At 48.0% G+C, this 12500-nt stretch overlaps 2 protein-coding genes across 2 annotated transcripts in view; one reads left to right on the top strand and one right to left on the bottom strand.

Moving 5' to 3' along the window:
- The first annotated feature begins 942 nt into the window (after window positions 1-942).
- On the top strand, window positions 943-5930 carry nefma (neurofilament medium chain a). The gene is made up of 4 exons (XM_056588645.1): window positions 943-2010; window positions 3073-3197; window positions 3536-4313; window positions 5244-5930. The coding sequence occupies exons 1-4, from the start codon at window positions 943-945 to the stop codon at window positions 5928-5930; spliced, it is 2658 nt and encodes an 885-aa protein (XP_056444620.1).
- A 5088-nt stretch (window positions 5931-11018) lies between these two features.
- Window positions 11019-12500, bottom strand: part of LOC130380545 (neurofilament light polypeptide-like) — a gene marked incomplete at its 5' end in the record, with an annotated part of 2985 nt that continues 1503 nt past the window's right edge. The window contains 3 exons of the mRNA XM_056587784.1: window positions 11019-11371; window positions 11457-11935; window positions 12249-12373. Coding sequence (XP_056443759.1) covers window positions 11019-11371; window positions 11457-11935; window positions 12249-12373 — 957 coding nt within the window. The remainder of the gene's footprint in view (window positions 11372-11456; window positions 11936-12248; window positions 12374-12500) is intronic.

The following is a 12500-nucleotide window of genomic DNA, read 5'->3' as shown; positions in this document are numbered from 1 at the left end:
GGTCTCTGTCCGGCCTTTTTCTGAGCCTAGAGGAGAGTGTGCTCGTGTGTGTGTACGTGTGTATGTGTGTGTGTGTGTGTGTGTGTGTGTGTGTGTGTGTGTGTGTGTGTGTGTGTGTGTGTGTGTGTGTGTGTGTGTGTGTGTGTGTGTGTGTGTGTGTGTGTGTGTGTGTGTGTGCGTGTGTGTGTGAGTGTGTGTGTGTGTGTGTGTGTGTGTGTGTGTGTGTGTGTGTGTGTGTGTGTGTGTGTGTGTGTGTGTGTGTGTGTGTGTATATTTGTTTGTGTGTTTGTGTACGCGCGCGCCTGTGTGGCCCACGTGTGTGCGTATGCGTAATGGTACGCACATGACAGCGCGCGCGTGCAAGTCCTCCTCATGTTTTACAACATATGCCTTAACAAATTGACTTGTTACCGACGGTTTCCCCCGGCGTGCCCCTATCGGTAACAACCCTTAGCAACACAAGTAGATTTCCAGCTCGTTCTGCGCTCGTTTCTGAGCTTGAACTTGTGCCATGCGCTTAATGAATGCTTGCCAACACCTTTTTATGTGATTAACTTAAGATATTCCTGTCATTGTGGGGCTCTTCCGAGCCGCCGCCCACGAGGCTCCTCCGAGCCACGTGGCCTCGGGTTGGACGGGAACCCCTGACCAGTGGAGGAGCGCTCGCGGGACGCGCATGCGCCTTCCCCCTCCTCTTCCAATCAATGGACCAACAGAAGTGCTTCTCCTTGCCTTGTTAGGGCTACAGCCCGGGTATATAAGGTACCGGCATTTCAGCTTTAGACACCACAGAAGCCACACGCTCCACTCCTGCATCACACCCACCTACCACCGCATACCCCTCACACACACACACCGGTACTTGTGTCTCCGTCCCACCCACCCCCCACCCCCCGCAAACACTCCCATCCGATCTCCCACTTTCCCCGGTGGTCGGCTCGGATGAGTTATCCGCTGGACTCTATAGGGAGTCCCTTCAGAACAACCATGGATTCTAGGACGACGAGCTACGGCTACGGCCGCCCAGTCGGCACCGCCTCCAGCGGCTTCCGCTCCCAGACCTGGACCTCCCGGAGCCCGGCACCCGGCATGACCTCCTCCTCCTCCTACAAGAGGACCGTGAACGCACCGGTCTCTCGATCCTACGGGTCCGGGGTCCTTGGCTCCTCCGCCGCCGACGTCGATTACAACCAGAACCTGATGACCGGAGACTACAACAAGCGCAGCAACGAGAAAGAGCAGCTGCAAGGGCTCAACGACCGCTTCGCCGGCTACATCGACAAGGTGCACTACCTGGAGCAGCAGAACAAGCAGATCGAGGCGGAGATCCAGGCTCTGCGGCAGAAACAGGTGTCCCGCAGCCAGCTGGGCGACCTTTACGACGAGGAGCTTCAGGAGCTGCGCAACGTGCTCGAGCAGATCCACCATGACAAAGCACAGATCCAGCTGGACACGGAACACATCGAAGAGGACATCCAGCGGCTAAGGGAGCGCTTCGACGAGGAGGCGCGCATCCGTGAGGAGAGCGAGGCCATCATGCGCATGCTGAAGAAGGACTCCAGCGACTCGGACCTGATGAAGTCCGAGCTTGAGAAGAAAGTGCAGTCGCTGCAAGACGAGATCGCATTCATCCGCAACAACCACGAAGAGGAGGTGAACGAGCTGATCGCCCAGGTGCAGGAGTCTCAGGTGAGCTTCGAGAGGAAGGACTTCCAGAAGACCGACATCACCGAGGCGCTGCGAGAGATTCGCTGCGAGCTCGAGGGCCACTCCAACCAGAACCTGCAGCAGGTGGAGAACCTGTTCATGTGCCGCTACTCCAAGCTGTCGGAGGCGGCAGAGCAGAACAAGGACGCTATCAAGTCCGCCCGGGACGAGATCAGCGACTACCGGCGCCAGCTGCAGACCAAGACGGTTGAGCTGGAATCCGTCCGCGGGACGAGGGACTCCCTGGAGAGGCAACTGAACGACATTGAGGACCGCCACAACAGCGACCTATCCAGTCTGCAGGTGAGACTTATTATTAATTTTAGAAATATTATTTATAATATTAATAATCTTTTATAACACAACACCTTTGCTAAGATACTTAGAAAAAAATGCTTTTTGTTTTATATTATTATTAATACTTTTCAGTTGTTTATACATTATAACCCAAGCAAAGATTATTTTTATTATTATTATTACTTTTCATAATGTTACGTTAAAACCATGCTAATAAATGCACCAACCGTATGTAAGACGCTTGCTTCAACTAAATGCATAAATCGGTATATTGTTTATCCGTGTGAAATTGGTTTAAAGTTGGGCTGTTTAATAAACAGGATGGATATATACAGGTGAACACACACTGGCTCACAGTATTTAGTTGGAAACATGCCAGCTCCATCCACATATCCGCCTTTATTATATTATTTTTTTTAATAGACCCCAGTGACCTGTATATCTAATTGGTAACATGATTGAAGACCTTTTTCAGTCAAGTTAGTGTTAAAACATAACTCAATGCTGACATCACCTGGCCGTCCCCGGGACGTGTAGCCCACCGCTCTGACGCTGTAGTCAATAGTGTACTGTCATACTGCAGCAAACAGCCCCCACTCTAACCTTGCTGAGTCAGACGCGCGGGATGATGCCTTCAATTGCAGTTCCTTGACTGTGTCCTTGAAACACACCACGGAGATTTAAAAGTTGCCTATTGTAATAAAAACTAGGGGGGGGGGGCTTTGAATTCTGTTAGCTCTCATAGTGCTGCATGATAAATCATTGCAGCAAACTAAGCTATGAAATTTACTAAAGCAAAATAATAAAATAAACATCTTAGCATATTAACATACAACCAAGTTGCTTCAATTAAACCACATTTTCATGAACACTAATGGACATTTACAGTTGAAATATCCCCTTTTAGTGAAAAATTATCTTTTTAATATTTATGATCGTTTGTATTTCTCCAAATAATGCATAGCTGTAACCCCTGAAGCTCAACCAATCATTACCTCCAGTGGCTTTCCAGTTCCCCTCACCCCCTGAATCGGTGCTGTGCGTGTGTGTGCGTGTGTGTGCCCTCAGGAGACCATCCACCAGCTGGATAATGAGCTGAAGAGCACCAAGTGGGAGATGGCCCGCCACCTCCGCGAGTACCAGGACCTGCTCAACGTCAAGATGGCGTTGGACATCGAGATCGCCGCCTACAGGTATGGAGCAGTACTGCAGCCCAGGATCACCACTGATGGTGGCTGAGGGTTCATTACTCATGACATCTAAGATACACATACAGTTAATGTGCAGAGCCATGAATCACAATTCCAGTCCCAACGGGTCCACATAAGGACACATCAAGGACCCAAAAACATAATCCCTGTAAGGAGTAAAATGAAAACACTTAATAATGATAACAATGCAACAAAGCAATGAAAAAGAAATAAGGAAGTGATTAATTTAGTAATCTCAGTCGAGGAATATGACATATCGTATACAAACCACTACTCACACACTGCTACACTTGTTAACCGATTGGCGTTGACCCCCTTAGGAAACTGCTGGAGGGCGAGGAGACACACTTCAGCACCTACCCCTACCGCGCACCCGTGACCCCCACCAAGACCCTCAAGTCCAAGTCCGAGGCCCCCAAGATGAAGGTGCAGCACAAGTTTGTGGAGGAGATCATCGAGGAGACCCGCGTGGAGGACGACAAGGCCGACATGGACGAGGCCCTGGCCGAGCTGGCCGAGGAGCTGTCCGCCACACTCGCCGACGCCGGCGATGACGCCGAAGACGAGGCCGAAGCAGAGGAGGAAGAGGAAGCCGGAGAGGCCGAGGGAGACGAGGCCGAAGAGGAGGCTGAGGCCGACGACGCAGAACAGGACGAGGAGGAAGTGGTGAGCGCCACGGCGGCCGAGGTCACCGCTAGCGCCCCCGCTGCCGACGATGACAACGACGAAGAGAAGGATGGAGGAGATGAAGTGGAAGCCGAAGCTGGTGATGAAGGAGAGAAAGAGGCAGAGGGAGAAGATGAGGCAGAAAAGGATGAGGATGCCGAGCAAGGTGATGACGCCGAAGCTGAAGACGAGGCTGGAGAGGACGAAGAGGTCGTAGAAGAAACGGTGCTGTGCTCCAAGGACATTGAGGACAAGGAGCAAGAGGAGGCTGAGGCTGAGGCTGAAGCTGAGGAGGCCGCAGACGACGACAAAGACGCAGGCAGCGACAAGGAATCTAAAGGTGAGGACGACAAAGAGGAAGAGGTGAAAGAGGAGGCCACGGTCGAGAGCGAAAAGGACGAGAAGGACGACAAAGAGCAGAAGGTCGAGGAAGTGATCGAGGAAGTGATCGAAGCGGCCGTCGTAGCCAAAACCGAGGCTCCTCAGGTCGGCGCCGCCAAGGCTGAAGCCAAGCCAGAGACCCCCAAGACCCTTTCGCCCAAAGCCAGCTCTCCTGTTGGATCACCCAAGGCAGCCTCACCCAAGGCCAGCTCTCCCGTCGGATCTCCCAAGGCAGCCTCACCCAAGGCTAGCTCTCCCACTGGATCGCCCAAAGCTGGCTCGCCCACTGGATCACCCAAGGCAGCCTCACCCAAGGCAGCCTGCCCTAAAGCCGACTCTCCCACCACTGGATCACCCAAGGGAGCCTCACCCAAGGCTAGCTCCCCTGTCGGATCCCCCAAGGCAGCCTCACCCAAGGCTAGCTCCCCTGTCGGATCCCCCAAGGCAGCCTCACCCAAGGCTAGCTCCCCTGTCGGATCCCCCAAGGCAGCCTCACCCAAGGCTAGCTCCCCTGTCGGATCCCCCAAGGCAGCCTCACCCAAGGCTAGCTCCCCTGTCGGATCCCCCAAGGCAGCCTCACCCAAGGCTAGCTCTCCCACTGGATCCCCCAAGGCCAGCTCTCCCACTGGATCCCCCAAGGCAAGCTCTCCCACTGGATCCCCCAAGGCAGCTTCACCTAAGGCCGGCTCCCCCAAGGCCAGCTCTCCTGTTGGATCACCAAAGGTTGGAACTCCTCCTGCCTCTGAGTCACTCAAACCCAGCTCCCCTAAGGCTGAATCTCCCAAGTCAGAGTCCCCAAAACCAGATTCCCTAAAGGTTGAGTCACCAAAGGCTGAGTCACCAAAGGCAGAGGCCCCTAAGGCTGAGTCACCAAAGGTAGAGGCCCCTAAGGCTGAGTCACCAAAGGCAGAGGCCCCCAAGGCTGAGTCACCAAAGGCAGAGGCCCCTAAGGCTGAGTCACCAAAGGCAGAGGCCCCAAAGGCTGAGTCACCAAAGGCAGAGGCCCCTAAGGCTGAGTCACCAAAGGCAGAGGCCCCTAAGGCTGAGTCACCAAAGGCAGAGGCCCCAAAGGCTGAGTCACCAAAGGCAGAGGCCCCTAAGGCTGAGTCACCAAAGGCTGAATCACCAAAGGCTGAGGCTCCTAAGGTAGAGGCCCCCAAGGAAGAGGCCCCTAAAGCAGAAGCCCCTAAGGTAGAGGCCCCTAAGGTAGAGGCACCTAAGGAAGAGGCCCCTAAGACGGAAGCCCCTAAGGTAGAGGCCCCTAAGGCAGAGGCCCCTAAGGCAGAGGCCCCCAAGACGGAAGCCCCCAAAGCAGAAGAGGCAAAGAGCGAAGCAGCAGAAGAACCAAAAGCGGAGACGAAAGACGCCGCCATGAACGGAGGCATGGACAAGAGCCCCGAGGAGAAGCAGAAGGACGACGAGGACGCGCTGGCTAACGGCATGGACGACAGCCACCTGAAGGAGGACGCCAGCCAGAAGGTGGTGATCACCAAGACGGTGGAGACCATCACCACCGGAGAGGACGGAGCCAAGCACGTCACCAAGTCGGTCACCGTGACCGAAACCTTGAAAGAGGTGGAAGAGGTGGTGCAGGAGAAGATGGTCTCCACCAAGAAGATGGAGAAGCACTCCACCGAGTCCATCACACAGGTCACCGAGGCCGAGTGAGCAGTCTCCCCCAGGGTCCACAACCGGGGACCCCCCCCCCCCCCCCCCCCCCCCACCCCTTTTCCGGAAGGAAGAAGTTGCCGCGAGCAAGCGATCCACCCCCAGAACTAACATAGCGATGACATCTCACAGCTAGAGCGATGTAATACAGACGACGACGACACCACCCGCCACCACACATTCAAATACAAGGCATCCAAGAGAAGCAAAAAAGACGACGCTAAACTAAAAACACACACATGCATGTTGAGGGAAAGCTTTGTGCCGGGCTCGGCTGCGGACGCAGCGGGGAGCCGGCGGGGGGGGGGTGGGGGTGAGATATTTTAATCTCTTCTATTTTTTCTCTATTTCCTTCCGCAGTGGACGGCAGGGTGGGTGTCTGCATGCGAGCTCAGGGAGGAAGGGGAGGCCCTTCCTCTCTTATGCATATGTACGTACGGATGGGATACACTGTGTGCACGGAGGGTGTGTATAATAGGAGCGCATCGCTATCTATAGATATATATAGAGATAGAGATATATATATATACATGGGCGGGGTGGCAATGACAGATATATTGCTGGATATATTTATGAGGTATTTTCTTTGTTTCGTTTTGACGAATGTCTCTGTGGAGGTCGACAGAGGGGATGACCTCTACCCCCCACAGGGACCGCCGCTCTCCGGAAGTAGCCTTACTGAGTATGTGAAGACACCAACTGAGCCAAAAAAAAGGGAAAAACACTTGACACGGACAGCGGAGAATGATAAGGGCGGGGTGGGTGGGGGGGTTGGGGGGAAGCGATTGGTAGATGATCATTATATCATGATCACGGTCATGTACATCATATACCTGACGCAAGCAACTAACGACGCTACGTGAACCCGAAGAAACTCCTAGCCTTAACATGCTTTTTCTCAGTGTCTCTTATGTTTACCTAATCAGTGCAATTGAAAAATAACTACTGTAAATGCGCAAACAAAAAGTGATGCATTCTTGTGTGCATAGGATGAACTTGAATTTAGATAATGAACAATGAATAATGCGGTGCTACTGTTTGCAAATCCCATGTCTTTACTCATGATCTATTTCCCAGCAGCATTTGCTCAATAAATGTCTTACTAAAGTCAAAAACAACTCTCTTGTCTTTCATGGTATAACTACAGTCAATTTATAATTTACAACGAACATATCAAATTAACAGTGTTGCTTACAATTGGTATACCTCATAAAAGTGTCTTGAATTTCTACTATAGTTAGTTTAATATACATCTATTGATGTATATTAAACTAACTATAGTAGAAATTCAAGACACTTTTATGAGGTATATATATATAATTTACAACGAACATATCAAATTAACAGTGTTGCTTACAATTGGTATACCTCATAAAAGTGTCTTGAATTTCTACTATATAGAGATATAAAAATAATATATAATATATATTTTAAAAACTCTAAAAGCTATTAAAGCTAAATTTTCAATGTCCATATAAAGTGATTAATATAAAATGCCTCATAAATATACAATATATACTTAATTAATGTTGCCAAAGTGTAAAGTCAAAATAGTTTTTCTTTAACAGTAGCCAGTGTGCTGGTGCTTACTATAAACAATAAGGATTCAACAATTTACATGACATAGTAACATAATTACTGTTAAAATCGAACATAGTAATTTACATTACTATGATACAAAGTTAGATAGTGTATACCTAAATACCTAAAACAAATGCAGACCAGATGAGCCAATTGAAAAGTGAAAGGCTTTTAAAGCATATTTCAAACTGAAAACATTCAGATCTCAACACGCTCCTCTCTTGGTAGTCAATGCTAACATCCTTAAACGGGATCTTCTCATGCATGCGCATCACAGTGTTCTTAATGAGTCTAGATCAATTTAAACGAGATCTCTGAACGCCGCAGTAATCAGCTCAGTGGTTGGAAAGGCGAGGCGGAACGGTGGCGGGGTCACAGCACAGACTCATCGCTCAGCGTCCATGTCCTGAGGTAAAGTGAGTAGTGCAGGGGCACTTTAGAAGCCTCTATTCTGCGGAGGAGTTAAAAGAGGCTTTTCAGTGCAGAGGGAAAGGACTCTGCAGGCTGGACAAGGTTATTGCAGCTCAGCAGAATAGCTGCTGTCTGTGTGTGTGTGTGTGTGTGTGTGTGTGTGTGTGTGTGTGTGTGTGTGTGTGTGTGCGTGTGTGTGTCTGTGTGTGTGTGTGTATGTATGTGTGTGTGTGTGTGTGTGTGTGTGTGTGTGTGTGTGTGTGTGTGTGTGTGTGTGTGTCTGTGTCTGTGTGTGTGTGTGTGTGTGTGTGTGTGTGTGTGTGTGTGTGTGTGTGTGTGTGTGTGTGTGTGTGTGTGTGTGTGTGTGTGTGTGTGTGTGTGTGTGTGCGTGCGTGCGTGCGTGTGTGCGTGTGTGTGTGTGTGCCAACTCCAAGCCAAAAGGTGGCCTTTTCAAAGCCCAATGTCAACTGTCAATAAGACAGCAAAGAGTCCTATCCCTACTATGTATCAACTAAAGAAGTATGCAGTGTGTCTTCTCAAGCAGAAAAAAAGTGGCGGTATGTCTGAATGCACCACCTAGAGGAAACACTGCTATATTACTTCACTGTTGATGTCAATTTGAAATTTTGAACTAATCATTGTGCACAGGTTAAACCAGCCATCTCCACACACACTCAGGCAGATCTCCTGGATGGCAGTGGAGCGACATTGAAATAAACCAGATACTTAACGCCACCACCTGGTGTCCTTTCTCTGGAGGAGCCGAGAAAAGTCACCTACGTGTGGCATCCACCGAGGTGGCGTGTATTAATGGACTTTGCTACAGTGATGTTTTCAGCATTATTGAAAATAAAACATAGCTAGAATAAAAATAGCTAATAATAAATGCAAAACAGTATACATTTGCAAGCAACCTTGTTACCAGGAGTAGGACATCGAGCGTTGGTGATTTCTATCCTGATGAGCTGGCATGTCAAGTATCAAATAAATAAAATACATATAGGCTACAATTGTATGCTGGGCCAAAAAGAGCAAAATGTATTTGAGTAATTCAGAAAAAAAGGATGGTATCGTTTAGAGCAACTGTTCCTCGTGATTGAAGACCGGTCCAAGGTTTGGGTTGCTGGCGGTCAAGCGGTCATGCTATCACAGCAAAAACACAATCAATAAACAGAGCTGTTCATGTCACAGCGCTTTGTCCGCTCCACTGGCACTATACATGACACATTGAAGTACCCAACAGAATGACTTCAGGAGCCAATCACATGAATCACACAAAAACCTCTCAGAAGTCATAACCTCAGAAAACATCTAGCATCTCAATCTTCCACTAACAATCAAGTAATATTGCCAAACAGAACAATATGAAGCCCTTTCAAGCTGAAATAGGTAAGCTTAAGGAACATATCTGTGGTCAATTGTGATTACACTGAGCAAGTGTAGGAAGAGATGCTCTGATAAGGCAGGATTAGACACCATTTAATGCAAAAAGAAAAGGTTTTATTTTTTTATCATTTATTAACACAACAAAACAATAGCACTAATCTCAAAAAAAAATTACACAGAAACAGCAACCAAATTCAATGACACAGGAAGAGTTGATTGCCCGTGTATTCCTCCTTAACAGAGAGAAAAAATTATACAATATTAAACCTGTATGTACAACCAATATACTATAAAACTAGAAGACTATCGCTTGAATCTGAATTGGGCTCGCCATTAATTGTTGGGCTCAAGTTGGGCTCAAGTTCTCCTTAAACAACCTCACCTGTATACACAAGAAGCACTAAGTTTCGTCAGTACAGCCTATTGAACATATTGAAATATTTGGAAGGAAGTAACCTTAGCCTTGTAGCTCCTAGCCGGTCATGCAGCATGTGATGGTAGTGTTTGACCGAGAACTGACTGGTGTTTGTAATCAGCTGTCAGGATTATTGGAGGGTGGAGCTAAAACTTTGTGTTTTTCTGTTGTATTTTTGTGTCCAAGACTAATTTCATTTCTGACAATAAAGTCTTTCTTGTGTTATGTTATCAATATGCTCTATAGTACTGAGCAAGCAAATTAACATGAACAAAATGTATGCATTATATGTTTATTTGATATTTAAATAGTAATGGATTGAATTTATAGAGAGCTTTTCTAGACACTTAAAGACGCTTTTACAGTGAAGGGGGGACCTCACAAACCACCAGAAGGCCTTTATGATTATATAACATTACATAATTTACATTATATATCAAAGAAATATACTGCTATTGTATAATATAGCTGTACGTGTCTCTGGATGTGTGACTTTAGAGAGGTAATATAATCTCAAGATATATTATCGGGATTTTTCAATTATGTTTTATTTGTAATTATTATATCTGATAAATTACTCCTTTGAGCATCACAATTCACCTCTGGTCTGTACACCCATTTGAGTGGGTATTTAATTCTGTGCTTCGCAAATTTGAGGTTAGGATTACCCTTAATCACCTCGGCCTCTATACTGTCACAAATTACCTCTGCTATGTAGGCCCTGTCAAGTGGGTCAATACAGGAAATTAACATTAGAAACATATGAGATTATATGAAATGATTCCTTACAGAATGGATAATGGGGCTTTCTGTGAAGTCATACGGTCGTCTGTCGACAAAGTGAAGGTTATGGGATGCTTCTGAATTTAGTCATTATATTGCAATTGGGCTTTCGGTAGTGTAGGGTATCATTATGGCAAATTAGCGATTCTGTGATCTCCATATAGGACAGGATATGGAAGCAGTGGATGGCTATTTCACAGGGTTATGTGTGTGAATGGATTCCACCCTCCCAAGCCAATATGTGTTTGGTTTTATCAATGTCTGCAAATGAAAAGGACGCATCCAAACTTCAATTGTCGTCATTGTTTTATTGACCCATTTACACTGCACATTAAGAGTCAGGTTTGATAACAGACCCACACAAAGAAGCCTGTAGCCAGAATTGTATTGATCACTTTGATTATTGGCAAGCGGTTGACCTTGGGGATCAGCAGCATCGAGAGACTCTATTGGCTGTTTTCTGAGCTGCGGTGTTGGCATGCCGACGCTAGTAAGTTGTCCAGAGCTGCGGTTTATTTATCCTCCTTGGTCTTCTCAGTTACTGCCTCGTCCTTCTTTTCCTTCTCCAGGGTTTTTTCCCCCTTTATCTCCGGCTGAGCCGCCTTCCCTTCCTCCTTCTCCGCTTTCAGATCAGGTTTTACTACCTCCGGTTGGTCAGTCTTCTTCCCATCAGCTTTCTCTTCTTCTTTGATCTCGTCTTCCTCTTTCCCGTCTACCTTCGCTCCGCCTTCACCACCGTCATCCGACACCTCTTTCTCCACAACCTGCCCCGCGGCCTCCGTGTCCTCTGTCTTCTCCTCTGCTGCCTCAGCTCCTTCTTCGGTGTCCTTTGTTGTTTCCTGCTTCTCCCCATCATCATCTCCACCTGAGACTGAAGAAGGAATGCAACATTATTATCCTAAAACACGATTCATATGCAGTCAACCCAAGAAATATAAGAACTTACTAACCTTCTACTCCCTTTTCCTCTGACTCCACTTTATCTTCTTTGTCTTCTTTTTCCTCCTCTCCTCCATCCTTCTTCTCTTCCTCCTCCTCCTCTTCCTCATCTCCTCCTATCTCCTCTTTGACTTCCTCCTCCTCACCACCTTCCAGCTTCTCTTCCTCCTCTTCCTCCTTCTCCTCTTCTTCCTCCTTCTCCTCCTTCTCCTCCTTCTCCTCCTTCTCCTCCTTCTCCTCCTCCTCCTCCTCTGGTTGAGGAGTGGCCTCAGCCTTCTGAGAGCGGCTGGCGCAGACGACCTCCTGAGCGGTCATAAACGTGGATCCTACTCTTGAGGTGGTCAGGTAGGGGGCGCCAGAGCTGAGACTGGAGTACATGGTTCTGGAGAATGAGGGCGGGGCCACTGACCGAGCATGGCTGCTGTACATGCTGGAGGCTCCTCCCACCAGTCCCACATTGAAACGACACTCCTCCCCTTCCAGAAGCTTCCTGTAGAAGTAAGCATGAATAAGAAACAGTGTGAGAGTTGTAGGTCAACTGAAAATCAAGGATTCTGATTATGGAGAAAATGGGAGTTGTACGAAGAATAAGCTGTTTTGCCAAGTCTTACTCTACAGCCTAATACAAAAACCAACAACAAACAAGCTTAACATCTCCAAAAGTTGACAACACGTGAGTCCCACCCAAACCTTACAATCGGATTAAATGATTGGTACTGTTACCAATATTTAGGAATGGTAATACTCTGGGTGTGATTCAGTTTCTAGTGTCTAGTGTAGGAGATTGCGATGGTTGTTTGGACCTGTAAGCGGCGATCTCAATGTCCAGCGCCATCTTGACGTTGAGCAGGTCTTGGTACTCTCTGAGGTAGCGTGCCATCTCCTCCTTGGTGGCACCTAGTTCCCTCTCCTGCTCCTGGATCACGTCCTGCAGAGACATGACCCGGCACAGCGTTAGATTACCATGAGGTAGCCGAAACCGGCGGTAGACATAGTCGATGAAAAATTATACGATGAAAGGATCACAATCAAGCAACATTTTGAGGGATAATAAG

Source organism: Gadus chalcogrammus, chromosome 4 (genome assembly GCF_026213295.1).
Source record: "Gadus chalcogrammus isolate NIFS_2021 chromosome 4, NIFS_Gcha_1.0, whole genome shotgun sequence".
Taxonomy (NCBI): Eukaryota; Metazoa; Chordata; class Actinopteri; order Gadiformes; family Gadidae; genus Gadus; species Gadus chalcogrammus.
Note: the sequence above shows the minus strand (reverse complement) of the source record. Positions and strands in the feature narration are given on the sequence as shown.

Excerpts from the sequence above, each read along its gene's own strand:
- nefma (XM_056588645.1), top strand. The coding sequence starts at position 943 with ATGAGTTATCCGCTGGACTCTATAGGGAGTCCCTTCAGAACAACCATG. Across the intron at positions 2,011-3,072 it reads GCGACCTATCCAGTCTGCAG|GAGACCATCCACCAGCTGGA; the intron begins GTGAGACTTATT and ends GTGTGCCCTCAG. Across the intron at positions 4,314-5,243 it reads AAGAGCAGAAGGTCGAGGAA|GCTGAGTCACCAAAGGCAGA; the intron begins GTGATCGAGGAA and ends GAGGCCCCAAAG.